The sequence below is a fragment of the Sorex fumeus genome, unplaced genomic scaffold (assembly GCF_029834395.1).
Source record: "Sorex fumeus unplaced genomic scaffold, SorFum_2.1 ptg000008l, whole genome shotgun sequence".
Lineage (NCBI taxonomy): Eukaryota > Metazoa > Chordata > Mammalia > Eulipotyphla > Soricidae > Sorex > Sorex fumeus.
The window spans coordinates 58,319,998-58,334,624 of record NW_026606065.1 but is presented as its reverse complement, the minus strand read 5'-3'; the positions used below and the strand labels follow the sequence as shown (position 1 = coordinate 58,334,624).

Genomic DNA, 14,627 nt, shown 5'->3' with positions numbered 1-14,627 from the left:
TGTGTGTGTGTATCACTATCACTATAACCCCGTTGTTCATCGATTCACTCAAGCAGCCCCAGTAACATCTCCATTTGTCCCTGTCACTTGCTAGTATAGCCCGATGATATATTGAGGGCTCCTTCAGGATCGGGAATGAGGACCATTCATTGTTACTGTTTTTGACATGTCGAGTATGCCATGGTTAGCTTGCAGGAAACTCTTGGTAGCTTGCCAGGCTCTCTGAGAGGGATGGAAGCTTTTGGGGAAGCCTCTAATGACCTTTACAGGTGTTCCTAGCCAGGCATGTAGGTGGGTATGGTACTCTCAATAGCCTGCCAGGTTCTCTAAGAGTGAGAACTAGAAAATAAGAGGTCACGCGGCCACAAATTCGGCCAAGTGCTTCCAAGAGCTTGGGTTTAGAGTTTCTGGATCCTGGCCATTGATGGGGTTACACGGCAGTTGGTGGGTGCAACTGTCTAGCTACTGGAAGGTGGCAGAGCTGGGTGGAGGAGGCCTAGTCCCAAACTGAGCAGGTTTGGAGATCTCAGCCCCGGGTTCCACACATGTGGGTTTCTCTGCCGGTTCCTCGTCCAACATGTATAATTTCCCCAGGATATTGGTTGCCTTCTACTTTAAGTACCATCAAATGTTGTGTGCTACTTTTGGTATATCAGTGGTGTAGAGTTGAGAGGTCCCAGCCTCGTGTTCCAGGAATTCTAAAATTTAGAATACAGTTACACAGCAGATTCATTCCTTCAAGGCTACTCCGAGCCTGTGGAGAGAAGCCGTGAACATAGAAGTGATTGAGTTCTGGAGATTTTCAGCTGCTGGGGCTCTATTTGGGTGGGGATGGAAACTCATGTACCAGACTACAAGTTGCCCGAGTTAAGACAGCCTGGCATGGGATGTGGAGGAATATCCGCATAGCATCATCCTCAGTTGTTGAGCTTGGTATTTTTTAAGATAAAAAAGCTTTCTATTCTTCCCGTTGTAAAAAATAAATCCTTTTTATCATGCTTTTTCAATGTCAAAATAATCTGTTTTATATGCTTAGTGATATATGGAATAAAGTAAACAAGTAAAGGAACAGGAAGTATATTACACCCTCAATCCCATTTAAAATGTATCTATATATGATCTATCATTTTATTTTTTCATTTTTGTTTGTTTGAAAGCCATAACCAGCAATGCTCAGCAGTTACTTCGGGCTCTGCACTCAGGAATTACTCCTGGAAATGCTACATGAACCATATAAATTGCCTGGGATTAAACCTGGGTGAGCTGCATGCAAAGCAAGTGCCTTGCCCACTGTACTACCTCTCAGGTCCCACAATATTATCTATTACTTTATTACTTTAAAGGTCAAATTCACCTTATTGCCCGTTTTCAGTTAGCCCAAGGAGAGAGAGAACTCAGATTGAAACATTACAATTTAATGACTGATGACATTTAATTATTGAAAAGTGTTTTCTTATGATCTAAGTGAAATTTTTAAAATTATTTGTAGGTTTTCGGTCTTTTTTTTTTTTCAGTTATAGAGCCACAGGTAGCTATGCAATGGTATGCTCTAGGCTTGGTGCTCAGGGATCTTCCCTAACAGATTTCAGGAGAACTTGCAGAGCCAGAGTCCTAACCCAGGCTTGTTACACACCAATCATATGTTTAGGTTCATTCAGCTATCCCACTGAACCCCTGGTGTTTTTATACATTAATTGTATACCACATAATCACAATGAAATGGCGCAGTTGGTTAACTTGGTGCCTATTCTCTCCTTAGCCAATTATCAAATACTTCATCATTGCATTTGCTCTCTACCCTCAGTATCATGTCATATACTTCTAGGGAAGTATAAAATACTATGATCTGAGTTTTAAATGATACACAGCTGATGGGCATGGGTGATATATATCTTAGAATGGTATATTATTACACAAAGTACATAGATATATGATGCGAAGTTGATGACTTGATCACTTGAACCCACTTATTCATCGATTTACTCGAGCGGGTGCCAGTAACTTCTCCATTCATCCCTGTTGCGTGCTAGCGTAGCCCAATGGTATCTGTTCGTTCTAGGAACATGCAGAGCCTCAAACCGATCATTCAGGGTCTTGACGAAGAATTCTGACCATCTTGTAGGTGGGCGTTCACGTGATCTTTTAACGTCCCATGGAATCCAGTCAGTAATGGCTCTAGTCCAGCGGTTGTCTGTAAAACTCATTATGTGTCCAGCCAATCTGATTTTTGATGCCTTGGCAAATGAGACAGCGTCCCTGATTCTAGAGCGTTGACGGAGATCAGAACTCTGGATTCTATCTCTCGTTTGAGTGAATCATGATATTCCAAGCATAGCTCTTTCGATTCCTCTTTGAAAGACCCAAATAGCATTCTCATCCTGTTTTCGTAGGGCCCAGGTCTATGAGGCATATGTTAATGCAGGAAAAACAGTGGAATCGAAGAGATTTGTTCGTAGCTGGAGGTTCTTTGTCCTCTTAGTTATTCCTTCAACGCTCTTGAAGGCATTCCAAGCCGCTCCCTTCCTCCTGCGCAACTCAGGTGCCAGGTCGTTCATCATGTTGATTTCTTGACCTAGGTATATGTAACTGTTGCATTCGGAGATGGTGGTTTCGTTGAGAGCGAATGGGGCATCAGGAACGAGGCTGTTTCTCATAAACATTGTCTTCGTAAGATTCAGCTGTAGTCCGACCTTTCCACTCTCACGGTCAAAGTCGGTCAGCATTTGTGCCGCTTGCATGATGTTTGGTGTTATTAAAAGGATGTCATCAGCAAAGCGGAGGTGGTGTAGTTGCCCACCATCTATCTTTACTCCCATTCCTTCCCATTATAGTCATTGCATGATGTTCTCGAGGGTGTCACTGAAGAGTTTTGGTGAAATGGTATCACCCTGCCGAACCCCTCTCTTGACATGGATGATTACTTCTTGATAGAATGATGAGATTCTGGTAGCGAATCCGTAATAGAGTTCATGAAGGATCCTGATGTATTGACTTTGTACGCCCTGATTGGCTAGGGCTTCTGTGACAGCTTCCGTCTCAACAGAATCAAAGGCCTTCTTTAAATCAATGAACATTAGAAAGAGTGGCATCTTGAACTCCTGAGAAACCTCAATGAGCTTAGTAATCGTGTGGATATGGTCAAGGGCACTGAATCCTTTTCAGAATCCAGCTTGTTCACATGATTGTCCTTCATCTAGAGTTCTGCTAATCCTATTCGGATGACTCGAGTGAACAGTTTGTAGATGACAGACAATAGGCAGATTGGGCGATAGTTGCCAATGTCGTGGATGTCTCCCTTCTTGTATAGTAGTACAGTCTTGCTGGTTTTCCATAGGGATGGAACCTTGCTTTCAGACAGGTAGCGTGTGAAGGGCTGAGCCAGTGTATTGATGAGTACTGATGATAAGTTCTTCAGGTGTTCAGGTCTGATCTTGTCTGGGCCAGGTGCTCTTTGTTTCTTTACTGATGAGATGGCATGTTTAATTTCGGAAGGGAGAACATTGGGAACGATATATCCATCGTGCGGAATGTGGTATGTGGGCAAGTGGACATGGCTATTAAAGAGATCTGAGGAGAAGTCATGAATAATCTTCTCCATTGCCCTTCTGGAAGATGTGATAGATCCATCAGGATGTCGGAGGGCAGTCATCTTGGTCTTGTAATTGGTGAAGGACAGGCGGGCTTTACGAATGCTTTTCCCTGGCTTCTGCCACATCTACCAGCACTGCTGTTCTCTTGTCTTTGAGGTCATACTTGATGGCTTCTCTGCATTGTTTCTCCAGCTCGGACGTTCGCTTGTGGTTGCCTGAGGCATATGCCAAGCCACGTTGGCAAATAAGTTAAAGAGTGTTCGAAGCAAGGCAGTTTTTTGTGTTATCTCTCTTTTGACATACCTTGCACAATTTGATCGTATTTCTCATCAATGTTGTCAATGACGGCATCTTCCCATGCGCAACAGAGCCAAAGAGCTCCCATTTGGTGGTCATTCTGGTAGTTGTCTTCTTAAAGTTTGCATTCTTTTCTCCCCGTTTGCTGAGATAGAATTTTGCACGAAGGAGACGGTGGTCCGATCCCGTTTGGAATTTTGGGAAAACAGCAACATCGGTTAGGCAAAACAGCCAATTGAATATGATGTGGTTTATTTCATTGTGGAACCATCCACCAGGAGACTCCCATGTCCAACGTTTAGATTCAGCCTTTTGGAACTGTGAGTTACCATGGAAGGTCTTGGTTGACATGATGAACTCAGACAGTCTGTTACCCTCTTTGTTCCATTCTAGGCCATGGGTCCCAATGTAGAGTTCATCGGCTGATCTTCTTGGTCCTATCTTGGCATTAAAATCACCGACAATGATCTTGTAGAAGGTGTGATCTTCTTTATAGAACTTCTCCAGCTCTATGTAGAACTTCTCAATTTCTCTTTCACAATAATTGGAAGTTGGTGCATAGAAAACAAAGATAGAAGCTGCCGGCAGTGAGCCACATCTATGTAATCATCCTATTCGGGTTGTTAGGCATTCGAATGAATCAATGCTCATGGTTAAGTTTGTGTTGACAAGGATACCGACATCACCGACGCCTCTTTTGCGTAGTTGATAGATGCATAAATTATAGATAGATGGATTGATTGATGTTCAAAATAGGAAAGTAGAAATAAAGAATTTCCACAGTCAAAAAATATTTTAAACATCACATTAAGATTCGTCACTGTGTTAGGTAGTTTGACCCCCATAAAAACTTTTGTGGTATCATAATTTTCTCTCATACACAGAGAAGATAAATGTCTCAAAAAATTGACATGCTCATAATCAATTCAATAAGGAATAAAAACAAATTCAGACACATGACTCTTAACACAGCATTTCTCAGTATCAAATTTTCCTTATAAAGTATATTTAAGGGCCAGATAAATAGGAAGACTCAGGACACTTGGTTTGCATGTGATTAGAGACATCAATTCAGGTTTAAATCTCTGGCACCACATATGGTCACTTGAGGATCACTAGAGTCACTAGGACTTACTCTTAAACACAGATTTAAGAATAGGCCCTGGGGCTGGAGTGATAGAACAGCAGATTTGCCTTGCATGCGGCCCACTTGGGTTTGATTCTCAGCATTCCATATGCTTCCCTGAGCACCACCAGGAGTAATTCCTGAGTGCAGAGTCAGGAGTAACCCCTGTGCATTGCCAGATATGAGCCCCCAAAAATCAAAAAAAAAAAAGAATAGGCCCTGAGCACTGCGGGGCGTGACACAATCCCTCCCCCCAAAAATAAAATAAAAAGTAAGGTGAAAACAAAAGTCTAAGTAAATAATAAACATTATATGATATCACTTTTATTATAAAGTATTTCAGTCTATTGTTCTTATAGTATCACCCACCTGTGGTGGAAGGAGTGGGAGTCTTATAAAGGCAAGTAGCATACTTAAGTCATTGCATCTCCTCTGCATATCATACTTGACCCACATCATTAATGCATGAAAGATGGTTTCTTCATCAGGAACATTTACATCATCGCTGGCCAGGAGTTTATGGAGCTCCTCAGCGGGAAGCAGTAAAAATTCTTGATTTCTCATAACTTCCATTATGTTTTCCTGCAGGGAGAAAACATCTTAACATAAACTCGGATTTACTTTTATTTAGCTAGCAACGCATCTCAGAAAGAAATAAGAAAAGCAGTCAATAACCTTTGTTCTCATTATAACATAATCCTTGAGCCTTAATCCTTCAGAAACTAGACTCTGTTAAGATGAAAGTATTGTAATTGTAATTGAAGTGTAAATGTATCCAAGACAGCACAGATCTTGTAATAACTGAGGGATTATAATGTTGAGCTTTGTTATGCAGACAGAATGTACTAAGTGATTAACTGTTCAAGTTTCAAGTGGTCTTCTGTGTAAGATTTGGTGAATCTGAAAAAAGAGTAGTATTACAAAAATTCTTAAATGAGACTATACGTGAATTAGAAAGTAAGAATGAATTAGAGAGAAGTAACACTAATGGGTGCATCATTGTTTATTCAGAAGGGGTAAAAGAATTATGGGGAGTGCCATTAAATTCACAATATAGGATATTTCCACTCTTCTATTATCTCTAATATTTCCATCCCCTCATAACATTTTCTTACTTTACTCACTATCCCTTTCATAGTCTTCCTGATCGCTGCCATAACCTCCTAATTACTCTGCTTGACTATATTCTTTACTTCCCTATTTTATCATATATAATTGTCACTGTCACTGTCATCCCGTTGTTCATCGATTTGCTTGAGCGGGCCCAGTAACGTCTCCATCAGGAGACTTTTGTTGTTCCTGTGTTTGGCATATAGAACACATCATGGGTAGCTTGCCAGGCTCTGCCGTGCGGGCTAGATACTCTGGGTAGCTTGCCGGGCTCTCCGATAGGGGCGGAGGAACCGAACTCGGGTCGGCCATGTTGGCTGCGTGCAAAGCAAATGCCCTACCGCTGTGCTATCGCTCCAGCACAACGGTAGGGCGTTTGCCTTCCAAGCGGCCAATATGGCAAGCTCCTCATGACATGTTCGATATGCCAAACACAGTAACAACAAGTCTCATGATGGAGACATTACTGGGCCTGCTTGAGCAAATCATATATAATTATGCTAGAATAATATTTCTAAGACATAAATGTCTTTATAGCATTGCCCTAAAGTATTTGTTTTATTTTATTTTGGTTTCCTCTTATCTTTTAGTTCAAATTCTTTGCTTACCAATGATGACTTCTTAAGACCTAATATCTTCCATATTTGAATATTTCATTTCCTTTTATTTCTTTTTATTGTTAATTTGTATTCTTCTCCCCTAAAACTAATTTGTTATTATATTCTCCATGATACATGATGTATCTTCCTTCCCTCAGTCTATTGTTTATGATTACTTTTAACCATTGTATTTTCCCAATTCTGATAATTATCTATCAAAACTCAGTTAAACACTTCCAGTGGTATACAGAAACTCCTGAACTCTCAGACACTCCTCTGGCAATAAACTACCTCTTTACTATATGTGCACAGTATATAATGCTTGTAGCTCTGAGACAGAAGTTACCCAACTTTAGGGTAATTTATATTCCATATAGGGATATTATCAAAAAACTTCAAGTTCCTTGAGAAAAATACCATGCATTTGCTGCCATTGTTAAATTGGGTTCACTTAATAATCACAGGGCTTATTCCTGGTTCTGAGCTCAAAACACTGCTGGTGAGAATCAGTGTATCAAACTCAGATCTCCCACATGCAAGGCAAATGCCTATACTATCTCTTGAAACCTTAATTCTATTTCTAGATCTGGAAATAGAGTAATTGAGCAATGCATATTTGAAGAAAGCATGTACCAATGATCTTTTCAGGAAGCAATGTAATTTTGGAAACAGTTTTACAATATTTCTATTTTTCAAACATTTAAAGAAATATAAGAATAAGAAGAAAGATGTCTAGATGTCTGTTGCTGATACATGGTTAAAGAGAAAAGGGATCTGACTTTGTGGTATTTTATTTTGATCCATTCACCATTCCAAAGAAAAACATAATTAAAGCTTTTTAATAGGGGTGTCTGTAAATTGGACCATACATAGTGAAGCTTTGTAGAAACTACTAGCTCTATATTCCCTCCAGGACTGCTCAGGGGACCATGTGGTAAGAGGAATTAAACCAAGATTGACTACATGTAAGGCTAACATCTTAACTCTTATACTCTATATCTCTCTGGCTCCTAGTTTAAAATTGATTGTTATTGTAGAGTTTTCCAAAGGACATATATGGGGGATAAGATCTGAGAGATACAGAACAAATCCCAATCCCCCAAAAGCAATTATGCATATGCAGACTAATAATAGAACATTAAGCAAGTGTCCATTATTCTGTTAAAGCAGATTCAAATCTGTTTTATGAAGAAACTGAGCCATGTTAAGGGTATGCCATTGGAATTAAATCGTGGTTTGAAATAACTTTACTTTAAATAAGAAAGTGGTATCACTTATGTTCTTTTTGATCATGTGATGCATTTAAGTTCAATTAGTTGGCATCACATCATAACTGATTTCATAGAAGTCGCTCATTTTTCTGTGCCATTTCTGTGCCTGTTGTATAAGATTTGTAAGTTAGAGGTACACAGTAACAAAGTGAACAATGTTCTAAAATTAGTGCCACAAAATTTCTCTAAAGAGCTACAGTAAGAAGATGCTTTTGTAGGAAAATTTAATGGTTTTTCTGCCCATCTATTTTTCTAGCTATTCAAAAATCTATGACTCTATTAAACTGCACACAGAATTCAATAGAATTCATCAGTATATAGTAAGAGGTTCCATAAAAACTCTACTCTATGAAACTCTTAATGCTGTCTATCATAGAGATTTTGTGAAGGCATATTTCATTATATTTTACAGTATCTGTTTTATTATGACCCTTGGGAAAAATTTGTTCCTGGTTTTAGTGCTAAGGATAATTGTACTTCTCCTGAGTAAATTGCCTGGTTTTTATCATGGATGTTGTAAATTATGAAATTGATCTGATTTCTTTTTTATTTTGCCTCTAGGAAACTTGGAATGACTCTGAAATCTACCTGATAGGAAGACTATACTCTTTTACAGTTTGATTTCCTTTTCAGAAAGCTCTGATAATGGTTTATTTAATATTACCACAGCAGTTATTTAGTTTTTCCTTTTATTTCTATATCTATTTCTGAGTGTTAGACCCCCATAATTTTATATTCCGTTTAGATACATAGTCCTTAAAAACACAACTATGTATAAGATAGATATTAGAAGTTAATATCTGTTAACTGATTTATTTATACTTTTTTTACTCATTTTCTATTTTGAAGCTCTGAAGTTTAGAGTTCCATGTGCTCTTTGTCTTTCCCCCATTAAGTCTACTTTAATGACATCCTGATGAATATTTACAACTTTATAACTTTATGTGTAACCTTGCTCCGGTAAATTGTTTTATATTCTCTATGTTTAATTTATAAAGATGAGTAAGAAGAGACTGCTAAAATCTCAGAGCTGGAAGGAATAGAGACGGTACTGGTGCCTTGAATAAATCATTGAACAATGGGATGACAGTGATACAGTCATGTTTATTAACTAAATAATAAATTCTATCAATTCACACTAATTTTCTTAGACTACTCTTCCTCCTTAGCTAATTACCTTTTGGCAGTTAAGATCAAATAATGAGAGACATCGAAAATCTCTGAACTGTTTGCCTTTTGTCAATATTTTTTATGTTCATTCAATCATTTATGCTACAAAGATTTATTAATCACCAAGCATATAGCCTGGGACAACTACACTGAGAAAAACAAAATGAATTTATCTCACCTGGGACACCTATGGAACATACACTGTGTAGGAAATGACTGTTGGCAACACAGTTTTCACATGAAACTAAAAATTAGGAAGAAATTTAAATTCAAAATGGGAAATTATACTGTATTCTGATCAATGGAAACCATATAAACAAAGACATAATAGCTAGTTATGAAACACCACACTTTTATCACCTTGATGAGAAATCAACTGAAAAACATGGAAAATAATATCATCAGAGTAATTAGATTAATTACATAATGGGATGAGTTTATCTAAAATCTTGATAATTTCTCTATTAAATGGGAATATGTCTTTTACTTATAGGTTGAAATAATTAGTATACAGAGAAATTTTATCATTAATTAAAGTTGTGACTAAACAAAATATTCCTTACAATTACATATGAAAATATTCTTTTATTTTTGTTCCTTTATTACAATGAAAAATAACGTTAGTAACTACATAAAAACTTACATTAGTGTGTACTGGTATTTCTTTTTGACAGGGACCTTGGACCCATAGCCAATCTCAGTGATATTTAGCCAGCACTGCACACCCAATGGTTTAGTTTGGTTCCCAGATGCAACAGTGCCAAGGTGCCACCAGCATCTCACACATATATCAGACTTCTGCTCACCACTTCTGCTTTCTTCCCGGTAAACAGTCGCACCGTAGCGCTGTCCTCCCAATGCTCGAGCGGGCACCAGTAACGTCTCACAACAAATTGTGAGACTTGTCGTTACTGTTTTTGGCATATTGAATATGACACGGTTAACTTGCCAGGCTTTGCCCTGTGGGTGAGATACTCTCAGTAGCTTGCCAGGCTATCTGAGAGGGGTGGAGCAATCGAACCTGGGTCAGCCGTGGTGTGCAAGGCAAATGCCCTACCCACTGTGCTATCGCTCCAGTCCCCGGTGAACAGTCAGTAAATAATATATATATATATATATATATATATATATATATAGGACTGGAGTGATAGCACAGCAGGTAAGGCATTTGCCTTGCATGCAGCCAACATGGCCAACCTGAGTTCGATTCCTCTGCCCCTCTCGGAGAGCCCAGCAAGCTACCGAGAGTATCTTGCCCACACAGCAAAGCCTGGCAAGCTCCCTGTGACATATTCGATATGCCAAACACAATAACAATTAAGTCTCACAATGGAGCGTTACTGGGCCTGCTCGAACAAATCAATGAACAATGGGAGGACCATGACTAGACCGTGATTTATATATATTATACATCTACATACATATTTCACATCAGCTTGGAATCATAGAATGCTAGTATATTTGGATAAAGAGGAGTTGTAGACACAATCAGCCAAGTCTACACTGGATTAAAGTCCTTCCTAGACACAATGTTAGTTTGTAATATCCTTGGAGAGGTAGAGGCATAAGAAAGAGAATGTAATGTAGAGTCAGACAGAGAAAGAACAGGTATCATGAAGTTGGATGAGTGAACTAATACTATCACCCAAAAAAGAATGCCAAAGTTTGCCAGGAACTCATAGAAGACTAAGGCAGAAGATGTACTTCTCTACCACTTTAAGAATTATATGGACTTACTGATATCCTGATTTTAGACTGAAAGCCACTATATAAAAGACATATATAAAAGAATATATGTCTATTGTTTAAGTCAAACCAGTTTCAAGGTACTTTGTTATGGTGACTCTAAGGTAGAAGAAAATCCAACAGATGAATCAACATTTTTCATATAGCCCAAAATCAGAATCATAGCTATTCCCAATCTTTTAAGAGATTATTTCTGGCTTGCACAAAATTATGCCTTTAATGCATACTAGATTTTGAAGAATCAAGAAAAGTTAGGAAGATAAATAAAATATACTCACAGAATTAGCTTTTATTATGACATCTAGAATTTAAACTTTCTAAAAATACGTTGAGAGGCATCTCCTCCACTTGCAAAGCCCACTTGTATAATTATCTTAAAGTTACTCTTCTACTATCCTGCAGCCAAGACTTTAAAGATTTCGAGTTAAAACCAATTTTTCTTAGTTTTCATAGTTATTTCCTCTAGTTTAATACCTTTATCAAGGTAACTGCCTGAACTCATAAATAGTACATTAATAATATTTCTTAGAACTACATCCAGTATTATATATATATATTCATTAGTCATCTTTCAAGATAATGACACAAGAGAAAATTATATTATTTTAATGCCTAAAATGTATTATTTTAACTGAAAGATTTTTGACAAAAATCTTACTAAAGATATTAGGTGAGTTAAAAATTATAGGAAAAAACATTGAGATATTAGCAAAAAATTGATTAGCTTCTATAAAAACACTTCCAGTAATATCTTAGTCATGATTTCCTAACCAAAGGAAATTATTGCAAGATATAACTTTCTCATAATTTTCTCAATTGAAATGGATTTTGTCATAAAGATTACTGTATAAAACACTTTTAATTCGCTTTCAAGAACAGCTTATATTAGAAGAAAATTAAAAATAAACAATTTTTGCAATGCAACTACATGGAGTAATTCTTTAACTTCAATAATAATTTGGTCAGTTCCATATACTAATGATGCATTTTTTAAGATGTTTGTGCCATCTTATGGAGAAATTATATTATTGCCAATTAAATCACAAAATAATAGCATGCTTATGTATTCAAAACTGTTTCTTTTCATTGTATCTAAAAGTCCAGGACACTAACTTACATAAACTTCCTTTAAAGGCATTACCAAGCTTGACAAAGGCAAATAAATAATAATGATGATGATTCTCTACAACTCTCCTAGAAAAAAAATAATGGAAGATAATATTTCTCTCTTCTTTGAAAGGATATTTTGCAGAAAATTGACTGTAAGATTCTACTTTGATGTGTAAGAACGTATATTTTATCAGATAGTGCTCAATCTTTACTCAAAAAAATTGTGAGAAAATTTATACCTTATCTTAACAGAAAATATTTTTTTCTAGACGGGAAACGATTGTTTTGTCAACCTATATTTATGTAGGCTTTTGTTCTTATACTTGTTTCCAAAAATGATTTGTCACAAAGGTTTGATATACGAAGTAGCCAGACAGTTTGGGTAACAAGCATGTGAATTAAAGAAGGCATTAGTGTGGAAGTTGCTTAGATAGCTACATTGACTATTTTTTGCAGTGAAAAACAGCTTTAACATTTTCCAACAAAGAACACATTAAAACTTTGCAAGCTTAAGGTTAAATAGTCTCTACAAAAGCATGTAAAAATTTAATTATATTTTTGCATTCATTTATTGTTTAATAAAATTATTTATATAATTTATTTTCTTGGGTAGACTAATTTATTAGTTGCTTATAACCAATGTTAAAAAAACACAACATAATATATTTTTTTATACTTAACCTATTTTAAAACTTTGCTGAAAGCACATAAAATTGTAATCATTTTTTAAAAAATTAATTAAAATCAAAAGGAGGGCAAAATTCTTCTTAGGAAAACCATAAATTGGAAATTAATTGAAGTATAATAAATTCATATAAAATATTGGAATAAATAAAGATACTCCACATCATAGTTATTTAATCATTCTTCAAGTGTGTCAAATAGTGGTCTAGTACTGCCTCTATTTTAAAGCAGATAAAATAAACAGCTAATTTACAACATATATTAATATGTTTAAATGTAATTAAGAATGAAAGCCACTGTCAAACAATGCTATTGAATAAAGTTGTATAAATGAAAAGCAGCAGAAGGAAGAGAAAGAGAGAGAGAGAGAGAGAGAGAGAGAGAGACATTGCAGGAGATCATGAGCATCACCTTGAGGAAATTTTAACATGGAAATATCTATTTATTATTTCCATTTGGCGAGAGCATGATATTTCTCAGCAGTATTTTATACATCCTGACTCATGGGGGGGGTGGGTCTATTTCCAATGATTATTGGTCAACTAGAACTTCGGTTCAGTGTTTGGGCACAAGAATAAGGTATTGATCATGCCCTGCATCCTCAAGGTTTAGTAGGCAAACCCGATGATGCTGAAGGTCCTGGAAGATTACATCTGGTGATGGTCAGTTGACCACAGGGAAGCAAACCATGCTCAACCACAGTCAAGACTTCAAAGACTCACTTTAATTCTTAGCCACATCCCTAAGATTGACTCATAAAGCTTCATCATCTTTTGATTTCAGGAATCCATGTCACTATATATATATATGAATGATCCTACATAATCACTTTATTTTGAAACTGACTCATTCACCTTAATTCCTCCTGATAAATTTCTTTATGGCAATATCTAGATTAGTGTTTGAATAACAAGGGAATTTGGATGGGGAGAGGAATCTTTAGAATTCCGGCTAGTAATCTTCTCTGGTTTTATTATTATTTAGAAACTTACTGAGTGAAGCTTATGGATGAAGCCTACACTTCACCAGTATTTTCATCTAATTATAATTTACCATACATTTAAATTTATATCTAGGTACTAAGCAATCAACCATGAGATGTAACTGCAAAGATACAGACTTAAGTTTGCTTTCATAAACTTCTAGAAAACATATACATATATATATATATATAAACTGATGAATTGAAATGGTAAATTTGGTTATTTGATCAACAGAATACTAATATTACCTAATTGATCTTACATGCTTCTAAAATGGCATTCTATTGATAACTTATTTGAATGAAATAGATACTTTTTAAAAGTAGTTTCTAGAAAATCTATACTTCTTAGTGGTTGCATTAATCTGTCCCATCAGTGAGCCTTACAATTCCCTGAATAAACTCATCTTGATTGTCAAACTATGAATCCAGAAAAGAGACTCTAAGACACTGAGGGAAAAGTTTTTCTGATTCTGATTGTCTGGTGAATGAAACCCTAAACAATGCATAATAACAAGACTAGGATCAACTTTAATTGAATTGATGCCAACCTAAACTTTGACACCAATCAATAGTTTACTTGACAAATTAATAGATAGCAACTCTAACAAAAATGGAGGAATTCAGCAAAGACATTTGGTAAAGCACAATGAAATTGTGTAAGACTTGTTGCTTTTGAATTGATGAAGCACAATACATCGGAAATAGTCAGAAATAAACTGAAAATGCTAGTTTATGAAAAGTTAAATATTGAACTGATAGAGTCTGGATTCTGAATCTGATTAATGAGAAATTGGGGCCTTTTTATAGTTTTGTGAGCACCGTACTAATATAAAGTGAGGATATGATATAAAAAGACAAGAAAAATATAAAAAGTTTCATTAACAACAATAAAAAATATAGAAAGGACACAGAGAATTAAACATAAAAAAGATGATGTAT

At 36.3% G+C, this 14,627-nt stretch overlaps 1 protein-coding gene across 1 annotated transcript in view; it reads right to left on the bottom strand.

The window, feature by feature from the left end:
* KLHL1 (kelch like family member 1) overlaps positions 1-14,627 on the bottom strand; it is a 321,085-nt gene that overhangs the window by 122,990 nt on the left and 183,468 nt on the right. The window contains exon 5 of the mRNA XM_056109709.1: positions 5,383-5,595. Coding sequence (XP_055965684.1) covers positions 5,383-5,595 — 213 coding nt within the window. The remainder of the gene's footprint in view (positions 1-5,382; positions 5,596-14,627) is intronic.